At 43.0% G+C, this 19,947-nt stretch overlaps 1 protein-coding gene across 3 annotated transcripts; it reads right to left on the reverse strand.

Annotated features, from left to right (window-relative positions):
* Positions 1–16,952: 16,952 nt before the first annotated feature.
* On the reverse strand, positions 16,953–19,946 carry LOC109899665 (uncharacterized). Of its 3 annotated transcripts, none has more exons than XM_031835817.1 (8): positions 19,856–19,946; positions 19,193–19,274; positions 18,938–19,075; positions 18,640–18,804; positions 18,337–18,459; positions 18,128–18,207; positions 17,860–17,944; positions 16,953–17,461 (listed from the first exon to the last, which is right to left on the reverse strand). In XM_031835817.1, exons 3-8 carry the CDS (start codon positions 18,978–18,980, stop codon positions 17,430–17,432), a joined length of 528 nt encoding a protein of 175 aa, XP_031691677.1. In that variant the 5' UTR covers positions 18,981–19,075; positions 19,193–19,274; positions 19,856–19,946; the 3' UTR covers positions 16,953–17,429. The 3 variants fall into 3 exon arrangements, with proteins under 3 accessions (XP_031691677.1, XP_031691678.1, XP_020350681.1); XM_031835818.1 differs by having other exon boundaries at positions 19,832–19,931; XM_020495092.2 differs by lacking the exon at positions 19,856–19,946 and having other exon boundaries at positions 19,193–19,750.
* Position 19,947: the final 1 nt, after the last annotated feature.

A 19,947-nucleotide genomic window follows, 5' to 3' on the forward strand; every position in this document is an offset into this window, starting at 1 on the left:
TCTTGATACACACGGGAAACTGTTGAGTGTGAAATACCCAGCAGCGTTGCAGTCTTTGACACACTCAAACCGGTGCGCCTGGCACCTACTACCCCGCTCCAAGGCATTTAAATATTTTTTCTTGCCCATTCACACAGACAATCCATGTCTCAATTGTCTCAATGCTTAAAAATCCTTCTTTAACCGGTCTTCTCCCCTTCATCTACACTGATTGAAATAAATGTAACAGGTGACATCAATAAGGGATCATAACGTAGCTTTCACCTGGATTTGCCTAGTCAGTCTGTCATAGAAAGAGCAGTTGTTCCTAATGTGTTATACACTCAGTACAAAACACATAGGATGAAAAAAAAAGTTCAATGCAATTTCAACATATACAGTGGGGCAAAAAAACTATTTAGTCAGACACCAATTGTGCAAGTTCTCCCACTTAAAAATATGAGAGGCCTGTAATTTTCATCATAGGTACACTTCAACTATGACAGACAAAATGAGAAAAAAATCCAGAAAATCACATTGTAGGATTTTTTATGAATTTATTTGCAAATGATGGTGGAAAATAAGTATTTGGTCACCTACAAACAAGCAAGATTTCTGGCTCTCAGTAACACACTACGCCACCAGGGACTCAAATCCTGCAGTGCCAGACGTGTCCCCCTGCTTAAGCCAGTACATGTCCAGGCCCGTCTGAAGTTTGCTAGAGAGCATTTGGATGATCATCTTTTTAAGTGGGAGAACTTGCACAATTGGTGGCTGACTAAATACTTTTTTGCCCCACTGTACATACAGTGCCTTGCGAAAGTATTTGGCCCCCTTGAACTTTGCGACCTTTTGCCACATTTCAGGCTTCAAACATAAAGATATAAAACTGTATTTTTTTGTGAAGAATCAACAACAAGTGGGACACAATCATGAAGTGGAATGACATTTATTGGATATTTCAAACTTTTTTAACAAATCAAAAACTGAAACTTCAGCCCCCTTAAGTTAATACTTTGTAGCGCCACCTTTTGCTGCGATTACAGCTGTAAGTCGCTTGGGGTATGTCTCTATCAATTTTGCACATCGAGAGACTGAAATTGTTTCCCATTCCTCCTTGCAAAACAGCTCGAGCTCAGTGAGGTTGGATGGAGAGCATTTGTGAACAGCAGTTTTCAGTTCTTTCCACAGATTCTCAATTGGATTCAGGTCTGGACTTTTACTTGGCCATTCTAACACCTGGATATGTTTATTTTTGAACCATTCCATTGTAGATTTTGCTTTATGTTTTGGATCATTGTCTTGTTGGAAGACAAATCTCCGTCCCAGTCTCAGGTCTTTTGCAGACTCCATCAGGTTTTCTTCCAGAATGGTCCTGTATTTGGCTCCATCCATCTTCCCATCAATTTTAACCATCTTCCCTGTCCCTGCTGAATAAAAGCAGGCCCAAACCATGATGCTGCCACCACCATGTTTGACAGTGGGGATGGTGTGTTCAGGGTGATGAGCTGTGTTGCTTTTACGCCAAACATAACGTTTTGCATTGTTGCCAAAAAGTTCAATTTTGGTTTCATCTGACCAGAGCACCTTCTTCCACATGTTTGGTGTGTCTCCCAGGTGGCTTGTGGCAAACTTTAAACAACACTTTTTATGGATATCTTTAAGAAATGGCTTTCTTCTTGCCACTCTTCCATAAAGGCCAGATTTGTGCAATATACGACTGATTGTTGTCCTGTGGACAGAGTCTCCCACCTCAGCTGTAGATCTCTGCAGTTCATCCAGGGTGATCATGGGCCTCTTGGCTGCATCTCTGATCAGTCTTCTCCTTGTATGAGCTGAAAGTTTAGAGGGACGGCCAGGTCTTGGTAGATTTGCAGTGGTCTGATACTCCTTCCATTTCAATATTATCGCTTGCACAGTGCTCCTTGGGATGTTTAAAGCTTGGGAAATCTTTTTGTATCCAAATCCGGCTTTAAACTTCTTCACAACAGTATCTCGGACCTGCCTGGTGTGTTCCTTGTTCTTCATGATGCTCTCTGCGCTTTTAACGGACCTCTGAGACTATCACAGTGCAGGTGCATTTATACGGAGACTTGATTACACACAGGTGGATTGTATCTATCATCATTAGTCATTTAGGTCAACATCGGATCATTCAGAGATCCTCACTGAACTTCTGGAGAGAGTTTGCTGCACTGAAAGTAAAGGGGCTGAATAATTTTGCACGCCCAATTTTTCAGTTTTTGATTTGTTAAAAAAGTTTGAAATATCCAATAAATGTCGTTCCACTTCATGATTGTGTCCCACTTGTTGTTGATTCTTCACAAAAAAATACAGTTTTATATCTTTATGTTTGAAGCCTGAAATGTGGCAAAATGTCGCAAAGTTCAAGGGGGCCGAATACTTTCGCAAGGCACTGTAGTTCTGATGATTATGTTGAAATTAGATTGATGTAACAACCTGTTAACTCAGGTTAAGTCAATGTATTTAAGTTTTACCCTAATCTCAAAAACAGTACTGGTTGATTCCACATTGACAAATTATGTTTAAAACACCATTGACTCAACCAGTGGGTGCCCAGTGGGTGGGGACATGGGGAAAGGGACATTTCTAAGAGGGGGAGTGAAGGCATTTTTTAAGGACTGCTGAAATATCATGGCCTCAGCATTAAAACTATGTTATAGGCTCCTGTGTGCCTGTCTGTCTGTCAGGCATGCACACTGCCCTTATCACCAGGCAGCATCTGCATAAATCATTATGGCCACACAGTGTGGGGGGGGGGGGGGGGGTCGATGAATGAGAAGTGGACTCACTGGAGACAGAGCATCAGAGGAGAAAGAGGGTGGAATTGATGAGGTGAGATGTACAGTACAAGGAAGGACAGAGTGAGAAGAAAGTGTGTTTGTAAGAGAGAGATCAAGAGAGAGACCCGGAAGTATTGTGCAACAGCCTTGCTGACTGAGTAGCACCTGGGCCAGGGGACTGAAGTCAGTGAAGTGCAGTTTATAGAATTTGTTTATGTTTTAATTTATTTAACTAGGCAAGTCATCGGATGTCATCCGATAGGCTGGAGGTAATGAACTAGGCCTACTGCCTCTAAAAAGGCTTGTCAGACACAGTGATTGGATATGTACTAAATAAGATACTCAAATAATCTTGTTTTTCGTGGTTTATGGACAGCAATGATACCAGGTCGCAGTTAGGGGCAACAGTTTGACATGGCAGAATAAATGTACATGAATGTCTGTTGGACAGATCTGACACAAAGAAAGATGACTATGTTCAGTCTTGTTGAATGGGAAAATAATACTTCAGTAGGGAACAGGTGTTTGATTACCAAACATAAATCTGCATTGCCTATGGCTTGAGCAAAATCAAATAAACAGACCACTGAAAAAAAGTTTTGAATGGAGTTAGGCTATGTCAGATTTTAAGATACTATAGGTCTGCAATGGGAATATTGTCATATCAATAGTTGACAAGTGAGCTCTGCACCTTACAATCTGTCCCAAACAACTAGCATCTGCCCTATGGTCACTGTTCTGCGACAGAACTGTAAAGTGATGTTGTTGGGTGAACTAGATCATAGAAGATGGAAATGATAGCTCTTGTGTTGAAGCCTATCTTAAAAAAAGATAACAATAGGCTATTATAGCTGGAACAATTCCTGGAGAGATATTTTCATTCATTAATGAAGAGTCGCATTGCTAGCCTACAATAACAAACCACACTGCAAGCTTGTCACGGTTCATGAAGATAGTCACTTACCCCTGCTAATTATATAAGATGCAGCAGAACCCTGATAGAGCAGCCGTGTTCACATTCGCTGCTGGTTAACCCCTTTTTTTCTGCAATGAGTAGGTTGACGTAGTAACCTTGGTTGAAAAGCGGATTTCCATTCATAGCTAAATCGTTCTGAAACGGACAGCTCCTCTGATACACCCTCACTCCATGAAGAGCACGCCATGCGCGCCGCTCACGCACGCGCACCCTCCTAGCGCGAGCATCAACAGCTCTTCTCTCACAGAAGCGCGAGCTATTTACGCCTCCTCGAAGCCGTGTTTGCAATACAATTTGCACTGAAAACGGACTTGAAGTCTATATTAGCCTATCTAACAGACGGACCATATAGCACCCAGGGCATACTACTGCTAGGCTAACTTGTGCCAAAAAGAACATAGTAGGCCAACTATTATAAGACAATAATGGATATTAGGCTGCTATCTCTTTACCTAGCAACCTAGTGTACATTCCCATTCTTTTAAAACCATATACTCTACATGACCAAAAGTATGTGGACACCTGCTCGTCAAACATCTCATTCCTAAATCATGGGCATTAATATGGAATTAGTCCCCCCTTTGCTGCTATAACAGCCTCCATTCATCTGGGAAGGCTTTCCACTGTTGGAACATTGCTGTGGGGACTTGCTTTCATTCAGCCACAAGAGCTAAGTGAGGTCCCACTGATGTTGGGCGATTAGGCCTGGATGGCAGTCAGTGTTACAATTCATCCCAAAGGTGTTCGATGGAGTTGAGGTCAGGGCTATGTGCAGGCCAATCAAGTTCTTCAACACTGATCTCAACAAACCATTTCTGTATGGACCACACCTTGTGAACGGGGACATTGTCATTCTGAAACAGGAAAGGACCTCTCCGAACTGTTGCCACAAAGTTGGAAGCACAGAATCGTCTAGAAAGTTGTGTGCTGTAGCATGAAGATTTCCCCTCACTGGAACTAAGGAGCCCAAACCATGAAAAACAGCTCCAGACCATTATTCCTCCTCTACCAAACATGACAGTTGGCACTATGCATTGAGGCAGTTAGCGTTCTCCTGGCTTCGTCCAAACCCAGATTTGCCAGTCAGACTGCCAGATGGTGAAGCGTGATTCATCACTCCAGATAACTTGTTTCCACTGCTCCAGAGTCCAATGGCGGAGAGCTTTACAACACCCCAGCTGACGCTTGGCATTGCGCATGGTGATCTTACATGCTGACCAGACCGGACACGTCTCGTGCACGAGCGTTGCAAAAATAAATGTACACATACATGTTATTCATTACGCTCGCGAGCGTGTGCGTAGCCAGGCGCTAAAATAGAACTTGGTTCAATTTGTGACACTCGACGCGGTGCAAGTCCTGCTTCTCCTCATTGTTTTTTAGGAGCCTATACCCACATGTCATCTCCTCATTGGTTTGTGGGAGCATATATCCACTTGGGTGATTGAAGGATAAACTGTGGTCCACACACCAGTCCAATTGGTTGTGGTAATGCACCTTAAAGTTGCCAACCGCCATATAAAGTCCAAAGAAGAAGAAGAAGCCTGAAGGAGGAGCGATTACTATAAACAAACTCAGTTGACCATTTTATCTGTGGATTCATTGTCGGAGTAGAGGACCTTGTGCATTTCAGGTAAAATAACAACCCAATGTTTATATCCCAGGACAAATGAGCTAGCAACAGTAAGCTAGCTAGCCAAATTGCCATAAATGTTTAATGCTTTTCGACCTGTCCCCAAATTAATATAATTAGTTCACAGTTTGTTTTGATATTTCAACCTGCGTGTCCTGATCAGGTCTGCTGTGGGTGGACAAAATCACGCAGGCATGCGGTCTGGTCAGCATGTTAGGCTTGTGTGCGGCTGCTCTGCCGTGGAAACCCATTTCTTGAAGCTCCCGACGAACAGTTATTGTGCTGACTCTGCTTGTGCTGACATTGCATCCAGAGGCCGTTTGGAACTCGATAGTGAGTGTTGCAACCGAGGACAAACGATTTGAACGCGCTACACGCTTCAGCACTCGGCAGTCCCGTTCTGTGAGTTTGTGTGGCCTACCACTTCGCAGCTGAGCCTTTGTTGATCTTAGATGTTTCCACTTCACAATAACAGCACTTACAGTTGACCGGGGCAGCTTTGGCAGGGCAGAAATTTGACAAACTGACTTGTTGGGAAGGTGGCATCCTAGGAAGTTGTCACGTTGAAAGTCACTGAGCTCTTCAGTAAGGCCATTCTACAGTCAATGTTTGTCTATGGAGATTGCATGCATGGCTGTGTGCTCAATTTTATACACCTGTCAGCAACGGATGTGGCTGAAATAGCCAAATCCACTCATTTGAAGGGGTGTCCACATACTTTTGTATATACCGTGTATTATATCGTGTTTGAGGTGTGCAAAATCCACTTAAATCTCGCTGGATTGAAAGAAAGAACTTCATTTTGATGGGTGTTCATTTTTTGTGGAATTGAAAAAAGTAATAATTTAACACAGTTGATTTTTACAAATTAAATGGGCTGAAATGAAAGCAACCTCCGAAAATGATATAGTGATATTACAGGAGGTTGGTAGCACCGTAATTGAGGAGAACAGGCTCGTAGTAAAGGCTGGAGCAGAATTAGTGGAATGGTACCCATTCCATTTGCTCCGTTCCAGCCATTACTATGAGCTGTCATCCCCTTAGCAGCCTCCTGTGAGTGATATTATGTCTGATCTCGCAAACATTGTAAAGTAAGTTTAGATAGTTGTAATCTAGAGCCAAGCGTGTTTATTTTTAATCCGAGGGTATCCTGCTATTGACACACTTGTTGAATTATGCATCAGAACATGACAACAGTAATTAATGAGGCAGTCTAGACAGCGCAGGTGAGTGCGTCACCCCTCTATATTAAAGTATTCATACAGTGGGGAGAACAAGTATTTGATACACTGCCGATTTTGCAGGTTTCCTACTTACAAAGCATGTAGAGGTCTGTATTTTTTAATCATAGGTACACTTCAACTGTGAGAGACGGAATCTAAAACAAATATCCAGAAAATCACATTGTATGATTTTTAAGTAATTAATTTGCATTTTATTGCATGACATAAGTTTGCCAACGTTATAGTTCCTCTCAGTGGGATTAAGACGATGGGAAAGCAAAGCCAAGGAGAGGAGTGATAGCAGGTAACGGTTCTTTACCGTGATGTCATTAAGGCCCCGGGAGTTGATACACGGGGGGCAGGGTTTTGTCCTTCTCCACAAAGGAGAACCATGCACCGGCAGGGGAGGAAGAAGGATGAATGAACCCTGTCCCAGAGAGTCCTCAATGTACCCTTCCATGGTCTTTGGTGTCCGGACTAGACAGGGAATAAAGCCGCCCCCGAGGCGGTGTAATGCCAGCGAGGAGGTCAATGTGGCAGTCATAGGGTCGATGCGGAGGAAGAGATGTGGAGTGGGCCTTGTTGAAAACCTTCCGGAGCTCCTGATACTCCATGGGAACGGCGGAAAGATCAGAGGCTTTACCCAAGCCCACAGGAGGACGTCCAGGGGAGCGCTGCGCCACCTTGAGGCAATGCACATGGTAGAACGGGTTCCAACCTGCAGCCTAGTTGATCAGGGGGTTGTGCATCTGGAGCCACAACAATCACAAAATGACGGGTGGCTGAGGAGATTCAGTGAGCAGGAACCACAAGGACTCACTGTGATTCCCTGACACTCACAGGTTGATAGGAATAGTACTGCGAGTGACCCTGCCAATAGAGCATCCGTCCAATGCTCTGGCATTCATGGGAACGGAGAGGAGTTGTGTGGAGATACCCAGCTCCGACACCAGGGTGTCCATAAAGCTCTCGTTGGCCCTAGAGTTCATGAGCACCCAGAGAGATTTAGACCGGTCACCCCACAACATGATAGCATGGATGGCCCACCAGCGTACTTATACCTACTGATGATCCAGGGCTTTTTACTGGACAAGTGGATATGTAATGTCCTGAAGCTCAGTCTGCGTAAACGTTCCTCAGGAGAATCTAGCCCTGCCCAGTTGCAGGGGCACCGGAGGAGACAACGGATTCTCTCGGGAATGCAGGCGTCAGGTATTTCCATGGCTCTTCGGAGGCAAGGGGAAAACCGTGGATGGGCGCGTGTACCCGGGATCAGATCTCCTCTCCCTACTGCACTTCCGTAGTTGCTCATCGATCCTTATGGTCAAAGCTATGAGAGGGTCGAGGTCCAAGGGCAGCTCCCAGGCTGCGAGCACGCCCTTAGTTCCCTCCAATAATCCATGAAGGAATGTTTCAAACAGGGATTCCAGGTTTCAGGCATTCTCCGCGGCTAAAGTCTGCCGATCTACGGGAGTCTTGCTGCAGTTGAAGTAGCGTCTGAGCCGCCTCTCTCCCAGACAACAGAGAGTCGAACACCTTCCTTACTCCCGCCATGAAATCCTCCAGCCTAAGGCAAACGATGGATTGTTGCTCCTACACTGTCGAAGCCCAGGCGAGTGCCATCCCGGACATCAGAGTTATAAGATATGATATCTTTGAACGGTCCGACAGAAACAAAGAGGGCTGCAGCCCGAAAACGAGGGAGCACCGCAGGTTCCGAGATCCCCAGTGTAGCGCTCGGGAGGAGTTAAGCGGGGTTCTTGGAAAGCCAGGGTAGGCTGGGGAGAAGCACCACTGGTAGCGGGGTTACTGAGAGTCTGGGAGGTTTCCGTTGTGGCTTGCTGCCTAATAGATAGTCAGCGGAATTGTTCCATCAATGCACTGACTGCATGGTCATGGTGTTCCACCAAGGCATGGAATCATTCCATAAGGTTATGTTCCTCATGTCTTCCTAATTCCTCATGTCTTCCAATGGTGGCTCTTTGTGAGGATAATAGGGAAAAATAGGAGACTCCTGGTGGGGGGTGGAGACAAGCACAAGACAGGTGAAACAGATCAGGGTGTGACAATTGAAACCGTCTTTCTCCCCAATGCCCCCAGTCCATTCAAATTGTTGACGCGAGCGGCCATTCCTGACTCCTGTGACTGTTAATAGACATAGTCAGCATAGGCCTCGCTGCTTTGCATCGATGACATTCGTTGCATTGAGCAGATTTCATATTTTGCTCATGAGTATTTCCTACGAGTATTGCCTATACATAATCTTGCGCTATCATCCCTTGAACTGAATAAACTCGAAGCTAGCTAGCAGTATACTGCACCTCAAACAATTTTCCAATTTGGGTCTCCCGCCCTCTCTCTCTTACATACACAAACGCACACACACACACACTTTTTTCTCTCTCATTCTCACACACTCTGTCCTTCCTTGTACTGTACACCTCACCTCATCAATTCTACCCTCTTTCTCCTCTGACGCTATGTCTCCAGTGAGTTCACCTCTCCTTCATCAACATCTCCTTTCACCACCCACTGTGTGGCCATAAGGATTTATGCAGATGCCGCCTGGCTGATTTGAGCAGTATGCATGCCCGACAGACAGACACAGGAACCTATGACACAGTTTAAAAGCACCGTTTGGTGGGTTCGAAGAGTGGAACGTCAACTATAATGAAAGTTAAGACCAGATAGAGGCAGCATACAGGGGCTCTAGCTACAAGACGTGACATGACAGGCAACCACCATCTCCCTCACTGCTAGCTATTGGGCAGGCAAACAGTGAATACTGGACTGTTCGCTTGTCTGAAACGTCTTTACCAATTAATACTTTTTCTTGGACATTTACTTTTGCTTCGTGGACGTAAGGAATGGGAATTACTTTTTGTATCAGTGTGATAATGGAACCGAAGAAGACCATGGGGATGCGTTGGCTTGTTGCGTGCATGCAGAATAAAATAATGGACATGGGGTTCTGCTGTGACTTTTTAAACACTGTGACTGAGAGGTTCACCAGACGAATGGACTTAATTTACAAGTAAAGGTAGGGCTAAATGCATTTTCCTTTGCAATTTGCGGGTTAGACTACTATCAAATCATGAGAATAGACAACATCCCTTTGAATGCATTTGATTTATCGAGCTACAATTTCATTTTGATGAGACACTGTTTTGACGTTTTGAACTGCATTTTCTGTCATTTCGATATTGAAATGTAGTTAGAACCTTATTTGTTATTTATGTGTGCGTGTAATAATATTTCACATAATATTATTGTGTTTGTGTGTGTGTGTTTTTTTTATACGCGTGCCGAATTGTAAATCCATTGTGAAAGGCCATCGAATTTGCGTTGCGAATTATTCAGATGAAATGTGTCCATATATTGCTCTTTTAGTGTCACCTATCAGTTGTAATTGTGGATGCTACATCGGTCTGTGGCTGAGCTGAGTTGAACAGTGTGTCATTTTGTTGGATGATATGGAATTTACTGCCATCAGAGGTGAACATTGGGTGAAAATTGTTTGTCAAATTCAGTTAACAGCCTTGTTGAAGCTAACTTTTGCATGGTGAACATGGGTTAATCAAGGTTTATTTGTGAGTAAATCTGACTTTGCTAATAGCCAGTGCTCACCGACCTCACCACACCTCACTGAAACACACAATTATTGTCACATGTTCACACATACCACACAAAAGTAGATAAATCAAAACAGTGACTTACAAAGATAGAACAGAGACAAATACAACACACACAGATCCTCTCTCACCTGCAGTATGTTGGCAAGATGGCTCCGACAGAGAGGGTCGCCTCGCTTCTAGTCCTTAGGAAACTATGCAGTATTTTGTTTTTTTATGTATTATTTCTTATATTGTTAGCCCAGAAAATCTTAAGTGTTATTACATACAGCCGGGAAGAACTATTGGATATCAGAGCAATGTCAACTTACCAACATTACGACCAGGAATACGACTTTCCCGAAGTGGATCCTTTGTTCGCACCACCACCCAGGGCATTTGATCTGATTCCAGATGTCGACCCAAAACAACGTCGCCACAGACGAGGTAGAAGGAGCGGCCTTCTGGTCAGACTTCGGAGGCGTTGACACCACCCACCGCTTCCGAGTATATTACTCGCCAATATCCAGTCTCTAGATAACAAAGTAGACGAAATTAGGGCAATGGTTGCTTTCCAGAGAGACATCAGGGATTGTAACACTCTGTTTCACGGAAACATGGCTCTCTCAGGATATGTCGTCGGAGTAGGTAAAGCGACCAGGATTCTTTATGCGTCGAAATAAATATCTCTCTGGGAAGAAGAAGGGCGGGGTGTATGCCTCATGATTAACGACTCATGGTGTAATCATAACAACATACAGGAACTCAAGTCCTTTTGTTCACCTGACCTAGAATTCCTCACAATCAAATGCCGACCATATATTCTCAGAAGAGAATTCTCGTCGGTTATTGTCACAGCCTTGTATATCCACCCTCAAGCCGATACCACAACAGCCCTCAAGGAACTTCACTGGACTCTGTGCAAACTGGAAACCATATATCCTGAAGCTACATTTATTATAGCTGGGGATTTTAACAAAGCAAATTTGAGAACAAGGCTACCTAAATTCTATCAGCATATTGATTGTGGCACTCGTGCGGCAATACACTGGATCACTGCTACTCTAACTTCCGCGATGCATACAAGCCCCCCCCCCCCCCCCCCCCGCCCTCTTTGCAGCAAATCTGACCAGGACTCCATTTTGCTCCTCCCGTCCTATAGACAGAAACTCAAACAGAATGTACCAGTGACAAGAACTATTCAACGCTGGTCTGACCAATCGGAATCAACGCTTCAAGATTGTTTTGATCATGCGGACTGGGACGTGTTCTGGGTAGCCTCAGAGAATAATATTGATTGTTATATACGCTGATTCGGTGAGTGAGTTTATATGGAAGTGCATTGGAGATGTTGTACCAATGGTGACTATTAAAACCTACCCTTTCCAGAAACCGTGGATAGATGGCTGCATTTCCACAAATCTGAAAGCGCGAACCATCGTACAGTGCCTTGCGAAAGTATTCGGCCCCCTTGAACTTTGCGACCTTTTGCCACATTTCAGGCTTCAAACATAAAGATATAAAACTGTATTTTTTTGTGAAGAATCAACAACAAGTGGGACACAATCATGAAGTGGAACGACATTTATTGGATATTTCAAACTTTTTTAACAAATCAAAAACTGAAAAATTGGGCGTGCAAAATTATTCAGCCCCTTTACTTTCAGTGCAGCAAACTCTCTCCAGAAGTTCAGTGAGGATCTCTGAATGATCCAATGTTGACCTAAATGACTAATGATGATAAATACAATCCACCTGTGTGTAATCAAGTCTCCGTATAAATGCACCTGCACTGTGATAGTCTCAGAGGTCCGTTAAAAGCGCAGAGAGCATCATGAAGAACAAGGAACACACAAGGCAGGTCCGAGATACTGTTGTGAAGAAGTTTAAAGCCGGATTTGGATACAAAAAGATTTCCCAAGCTTTAAACATCCCAAGGAGCACTGTGCAAGCGATAATATTGAAATGGAAGGAGTATCAGACCACTGCAAATCTACCAAGACCTGGCCGTCCCTCTAAACTTTCAGCTCATACAAGGAGAAGACTGATCAGAGATGCAGCCAAGAGGCCCATGATCACTCTGGATGAACTGCAGAGATCTACAGCTGAGGTGGGAGACTCTGTCCATAGGACAACAATCAGTCGTATATTGCACAAATCTGGCCTTTATGGAAGAGTGGCAAGAAGAAAGCCATTTCTTAAAGATATCCATAAAAAGTGTCGTTTAAAGTTTGCCACAAGCCACCTGGGAGACACACCAAACATGTGGAAGAAGGTGCTCTGGTCAGATGAAACCAAAATTGAACTTTTTGGCAACAATGCAAAATGTTATGTTTGGCGTAAAAGCAACACAGCTCATCACCCTGAACACACCATTCCCACTGTCAAACATGGTGGTGGCAGCATCATGGTTTGGGCCTGCTTTTCTTCAGCAGGGACAGGGAAGATGGTTAAAATTGATGGGAAGATGGATGGAGCCAAATACAGGACCACTCTGCTAGAAAACCTGATGGAGTCTGCAAAAGACCTGAGACTGGGAAGGAGATTTGTCTTCCAACAAGACAATGATCCAAAACATAAAGCAAAATCTACAATGGAATGGTTCAAAAATAAACATATCCAGGTGTTAGAATGGCCAAGTCAAAGTCCAGACCTGAATCCAATCGAGAATCTATGGAAAGAGCAGGTCGCAAAGTTCAAGGGGGCCGAATACTTTCGCAAGGCACTGTATTTAACCATGGAAAGATGACTGGGAATATGGCCAAATGCAAACATTGTAGTTATTCCCTACGCATGGCAATCAAACAAGCAAAATGCGAGTACAGGGACAAAGTGGAGTCGCAATTCAATGGCTCAGACACGTCTTGCTTCCAGACAAACTAAACACCTTCTTTGCCCGCCTTGATGATAATCCAGTGCCACCGATGCGGCCCGCTACCAAGGACTGCGGGCTCTCCCTCTCCTTCTCCGTGACCGACGTGAGTAAAACATTTAAACATGATAACCCTCGCAAAGCTGACGGCCCAGACGGCATCCATAGCCGCATCCTCAGAGCATGCACAGACCATCTGGCTGGTGTGTTTACGGACATATTCAATCTCTCCCTATCCCAGTCTGCTGTTCCCACATGCTTCAAGATGGCCAACATTGTTCCTGTACCCAAGAAGGAAAAGGTAACTGAACTAAATGACTATCACCCATGTCACTCACTTCAGTCATCATGAAGTGCTTTGAGAGACTATTAAGGATCATATCACCTCCACCTTACCCGCCACCCTAGACCCACTTGAATTTGCATACCGCCCCAATAGGTCCACAGACGATGCAATCGCCATCACACTGCACACTGCGCTATCCTATCTGGCCGAGAGGAATACCTATGTAAGAATGCTGTTCATTGACTACAGCTCATCATTCAACACCATAGTACCCTCCAAGCTCATCATCAAGCTTGAGGCCTTGGGTCTCAACCCCGCCCTGTGCAACTGGGTCCTGGACATCCTGATGGTCTGCCCCCAGGTGGTGAAGGTAGGAAATAACATCTCCAATTCACTTATCCTCAAAACTGGGGCTCCACAAGGGTGCGTTCTCAGCCCCCTCCTGTACTCCCTGTTCACTCATGACTGCATGGTCATGCACGCCTCCAAATCAATCATCAAGTTTGCAGACATAGTCTTGATCACCATCAACGACGAGACAGCCTATAGGGAGGAGGTGAGGGCACTCAGAGTGTGGTGTCAGGAAAACAACTTCTCGCTCAATGTCAACAAAACAAAGGAAATGACAGTGGACTTCAGGAAACAGCAGAGGGAGCACCCCGCTAACCACATTGACGGGACAGCAGTGGAGAAGGTGGAAAGTTTTAAGTTCCTCTGCGTACACATCACAGACAAACTGAAATGGTCCACCCACACAGACAGTGTGGTGAAGAAGGCTGAAGAAATTTGCCTTGTCACCTAAAACCCTCACAAACTTTTAGCAAGATGTCCAGGCCCTGAGGCAGCAAAGCAGCTCCAAACCATGATGCTCCCTTCACCATACTTTACAGTTGGGATGAGGTTTTGATGTTGGTGTGCTGTGCCTTTTTTCTCCAGATATAGTGTTGTGTGTTCCTTCCAAACAACTCAACTTTAGTTTAATCTGTCCACTTCAGACGTGCAACATTGTTTTTTTGGACAGCAGTGGCTTCTTCTGTGGTGTCCTCCCATGAACATCATTCTTGTTTAGTGTTTCACTTGTCGTAGACTCATCAACAGAGAAGTTAGCATGTTCCAGAGATTTCTTTAAGTCTTTAGCTGACACTCTAAGATTCTTCTTAACATCATTGAGCATTCTGAGCTGTGCTCTTGCAGTCATCTTTGCAGGACGGCCACTCCTAGGAAGAGTAGCAACAGTGCTGAACTTTCTCCATTTGTAGACAATATGTCTTACCGTGGACTGATGAACATCAAGGCTTTTAGGGATTCTTTTGTAACCCTTTCCAGCTTAATGCAAGTCAACAATTCTTAATCTTGGGTCTTCTGAGATCTATTTTGTTCGAGGCATGGTTCACATCAGGCAATGCTTCTTGTGAATAGAAAACTCAATTTTTTTGAGTGTTTTTTATAGGGCACGGCAGCTCTAACCAACATCTCCAATCTCGTCTCAATGATTGTACTCCAGGTTAGCTGACTCCTGACTCCAAGTCATTAACCTAGGGGTTCACATACTTTTTCCAACCTACACTGTGAATGTTTAAATTATGCATTCAATATGAACAAGAAAAATACAATAAATTGTGTGTTATTAGTTTAATGAGACTGTTTGTCTGTTATTGTAACTTAGATGAAGATCAAATCTAATTATATGACCAATTTATTCAGAAATCCATATAATTCCAAAGGGTTCACATACTTTTTTCTTGCCACTGTATATACTGTACTTTTGTACCATCTATTTCATCTTGCCTATGCCACTCGGTCATCGCTCATCCATATATTTATATGTATATATTATTTTTCCTTCCCTTTACTTAGATTTGTTTGTATTAAGTAGTTGTTGTGGAATTGTTAGATTACTTGTTAGATATTACTGCACCGTCGGAACTAGAAGCACAAGCATTTCGCTATGCTCACAATAACATCTGCTAACCATGTGTACGTGACCAATAACATTTGATTTGCCTTGTCTTGACTGCAACCTGAGATGAGTCATCCACTCTGTCCACATAGCCTACTAGTAATAATTCAGTTTTTGCTCATTGAATAAACCATATTTTTATACCTCACCCCCTCTATAGTTATCCAGACATTGCAGAGCCCAAGTGTAGTGTAAGTATTCCTCAAGCAATTCCATGTTATTTGTTCACAGCCACAACAACATTGCATTATTCTTACGTTTTGGACATGCTATGAGAGAGGACCATGAGCTGAGGTGGCTGGGTGGAAACAACCTCACTCACTGAGGAATCGTTCTTAAATCTCCCTCTGCGACCCCTGTTCTACTGTCTCATCACTACACACTTACCACATACTTGTTGTTATTCCTCTGAGCTCACCTGAAGTAAAACCGCGAAGCAGTGAACCATGATATGCACTATGCAAAGGTGCAAGGCCACCCATAACTCATGGTTTTTCAAACACAACTTCACATACAAAACCCCCACTAAGCCCTGTCCAAAGCTTCCCTCATTTCTCTATATCCTCTTTATGTGCAATAACTGGTGTGTAGTTTACTGTGGCCTGTCAGAAGTATGTTTAGTGCTCGGAGAGGGAAAGCACCCACGTATAGGTCTCCCTGAACAAACCACCCACACCTCAGCCCTGTTTGAAAAGTGGGAATGTATATGGTGGGTTCTGCTGCACACAGAGGTCGACTCTCACCCAGCCCACAAGCCCTGCAGATTAGAAATCACACCGTAGGGAGCCTATTCCAGCCTGTAAATGTGGACTATTTTTAATTCTTCCTCTCCTAAACCAGATTTTTTTTTAAATGCTAGGCCTATATATATCCAACCCACAATACCTTTTCATCTCATCACAAATTATTTTCTATTCAATAGGAACCAAACAGAGCCAACGGGACCTACCTGAATCTGACCAATAGAAACTCTCGTTTTTGTTGCAAAATGCAATTATTTGCTAAGGTTTGGACTAATGATTACACCAGAAGATGGCAGCATTTCTCACTTCCATCCCCACTTGTGTCTGTAATCATGTTGTCAGTGCATTCCTACAGTATACAAGACATTCTCTATCTCTGAGAAAACAACCTGAGGTTGACGAGTTCAATTATTTCCAGGAACTAGGCTCTTCTGGAAGAATGTTAATTAGGATCAAACAGAACCAGGTTAACTACATTGTTTAACTGGGTAGGTTCTGTTGCTCTGCAGTCTGTGTCATCATAGGAAAGTCACAGACACCGTAATAAACTACAGCTCATTCAAAAGCTATGCCAAAAGGGGATGATCAGCTTGATGGGCTCAAAAGTTCAATAAATATTTGTATTTAATAAAACATACCCAAGCTTGCCTATCTTGCTTACTTGTAACTAGTTCTTATCAGCCAAGTTGACTTATATTATCAACTTATCATTAATTATATAGCAGAGTAGTGGGTGTATAGCACAGGTTGGTTGCACCTTGTGTTGCACCATGTGTTTGATGCCATTCCAGCCATTATAATGAGCCATCCTCCCCTCGGGCAGCCTCCTGTGATGTATAATATGGTAAAATAGGGAGCTGTTGGATAAATATTGTTTAATTAGAGCATCAGAGGACACAAGACATAGCTCTCTTTGGGAAAAAGGTGAGGCCTAACACCTAGGAAACCTAAAATGAGCAACAGTATAATATTGCTATATTGATGTTTGCAGATTAACAGTATTAAAAACAAACATAATAATGGAAATAATGTACAGCATTTACAACACAATAGTATTTGTAACTAACAACATTGTTAATTTAATGTTACCATTCTCTTTTTACATTATCATAAGTAATCAATAAATAAATTAATATAGCAGTTAATCATATATACCAAAAACTACTTTTCACATAGGCCTATATTTTGAATGCAAGATATGTTTATTACTAACGTAAGTATTGGGCTAAGTGATGAGACAGAAAGTGGCGGTCTTCAAAGGTGGCAGTCTCAACATTATCTTATTTGGAGAGTTCATTTCTGTTGCTTCCATTAAATGTCACTCGGTATTAAGACGTGGTCCTCAGTTGACGCAAACATCAGTCAGCTGAGACTCTGGAACAAAAATGCGGACAAAATAAATGTAATATCTCCACGTGACCCGATATGATAAATAATCTAGGCATAGAGCAGAATCTTCACCATGAACAACCTATGCAGATACAACTTCCTCTATATCGGAGTCAAATGGGTTCAGCGCCAGATTGGCAGGCATAGAGTTCTCTTGAATATCTGAGGGAGAAATGAAGCCCATCTAATAACTCATGTTGTACATATGAGTGCTGCATATCTGTACAAGTTTACATTTGTACAAGCTTTACATTAATTACAATGTTTGGTGTGATTATGGTCAGTACCTCACTGTTTTATGCACTGAAAAACATACACCTAAAGATAATTACATCTAATCTCTCAGTAACAAAATAGTGTGTGATCTATCTACAGTAACTCACTAGGCAGAGGCTCCCACTCTCTAAGGCTGACAGCACTCTTTCCATTTGCACAGTCTGCAAATTGTATGTTTGACTCAGACTCTTCCTACAGAAGCAACGAAACAATAATGTTTGAAATACACTTATACAACACACAGACTCAGTCATTAACAGTTTAAACACATACATAGACAGTTTGAAAAATGTACAGCTTGTTTTGACTACTGCTATTGCATCTCACAAAAAAAAAATATATATATATATATATCTTCAAAATAAATGATGTAACCTTGGGATAATTTGCCTTCAAACCGTCAGCTATGGATGATGTATTTTCCAAGTGAAACAATGAAGCGATGCTCTGCCGATCTAAAAGGAAAGAGGGCATTGTTACAACAGTATGTGAGACCCTGCAGTCAGTGTAGACTTAACTTAGCCAGGGATCACACGTTCAAGCAAGTTAACGGCACACAGAGTAAGGCAACATAGAGAGTGTACATTTGGATAAAGTTGACTGTGGTTCAACAGGGGGTGGTTCTTTTCTCTTCAGCCTGGCATCAGCTAGAGCGTCAGATCTTCTTCTGGCCTCCATGGAAACTCGGACAGAGTCGTAGATAAACACTGGTGAAAAAAAGCCCAGGCACAGACCAAACGTGATAACATTGTTGCTGCAACATACCCCAGCTGCTGCTCATTTTAATATACAAAGCAGATCTACATTAAAGCTATATCAATATCAACTGATGAACAGTACATTTCCATGCAGTAAAATGACAGCAGAATGTTATGTAGCTACTGTACCTATCACGATGAAGCCATAGAAAAAGAGGCCCAAAATCATGTTAACTTTCACAAGTGGCTCGAAGTAAGTGGGGTCTGTCAATATGTTGACTCTGGGTTTGATTTCATTGGTGCTCTTCTTTGTTTTTGGAGCTTTTCCCCACAGTTTGAAGACGTGATCATTGCCTGCATCGGAACAAAATGTACAATCCATTTCAAAATCCATTTCACAATGGGATTTTACAATTCAGCAATTGTGAAAATCACACAGGTTTGTGCATTCAAACAAAGAGTAGGAACAGAATAAAGGGCAAATCACCTTGTGATGCTGTTTGCTTCTTGTAAGTCTGTAGAACAGACATTAGAGACTTCACAAGCCCCTGGGGGTCTTTAGCATTTGTGTAGGGTTCGGGATATCCTTGAGTCACCTGGTCCAAATTACCTGGAGAAGTACCATCTGTGGGAAATCAGAGGAAAATGTCAAATGTTGCCACAACCCAAGCTTAGACATTTGCCTCTCTGACTTCATTCTGTTAACGCTAGGCCTAGACTAACTTCTGGATTCCTGTCTCACCTTTCACCAGCAAACTCTCAAATTGTCCAAGCAATGCGTTTACAAAATGGGTCCGTTTTGGGGTTGTGACATCGGGGTTGTTCTGAAAAGGGTTGATCAAAGTCATGTGCTCCAGCGATGATGAGGAAGCAAAAACATTTGCAGGAGTTGGCTTTGCAAAAACTGGCTTTATGAGACAGAAAATAAAGGCCAAACATAAAATCTTGATATTGCACAGCCCTTCCTTGTGGGCACACTGTGACATTTTGATGACAAATATAGCCTAATTCTCAAAGACAATGAGTAAACATTAACAACTCAAACTACTAGCTGACTCGCTGTGTGTTATACAATTAAGTGTGTGGGAAACTGAACATTCTGGAGCTATTTTATGTACCCAGCTTGCCCATTGGCATGGTAACCAACCGTCCTCACTATTTATGACATCAATCAAATTGTGTGCTCAAGGATTCTTTTCAAATTCGGCGGAGTTGCCAGGTTATGATTTTGCAATGTGGGGGTCAAAGCCTTAAGACACATTCAGATCAATCTGACCAAATCTGGCAACCTGTTATCTGCAGCACAATTGTCTGTCTGCCACGTGCGTCGGCATTTTCGCAGCTACAATGTAATAATGTGTAACCTGCAAAGTTAGCATACCTAAATAATAAATTATATGCCTACTGTTAGTTCTGTGAGTTTTCCTTTGGTTAAGCATTTTATAACGACCCTGTTCGAAACCAAAATTCCCCAAGTATCCTCCCACAGTGGGAGGA

The sequence above is a fragment of the Oncorhynchus kisutch genome, linkage group LG11 (genome assembly GCF_002021735.2).
Source record: "Oncorhynchus kisutch isolate 150728-3 linkage group LG11, Okis_V2, whole genome shotgun sequence".
NCBI classification, from domain to species: Eukaryota; Metazoa; Chordata; class Actinopteri; order Salmoniformes; family Salmonidae; genus Oncorhynchus; species Oncorhynchus kisutch.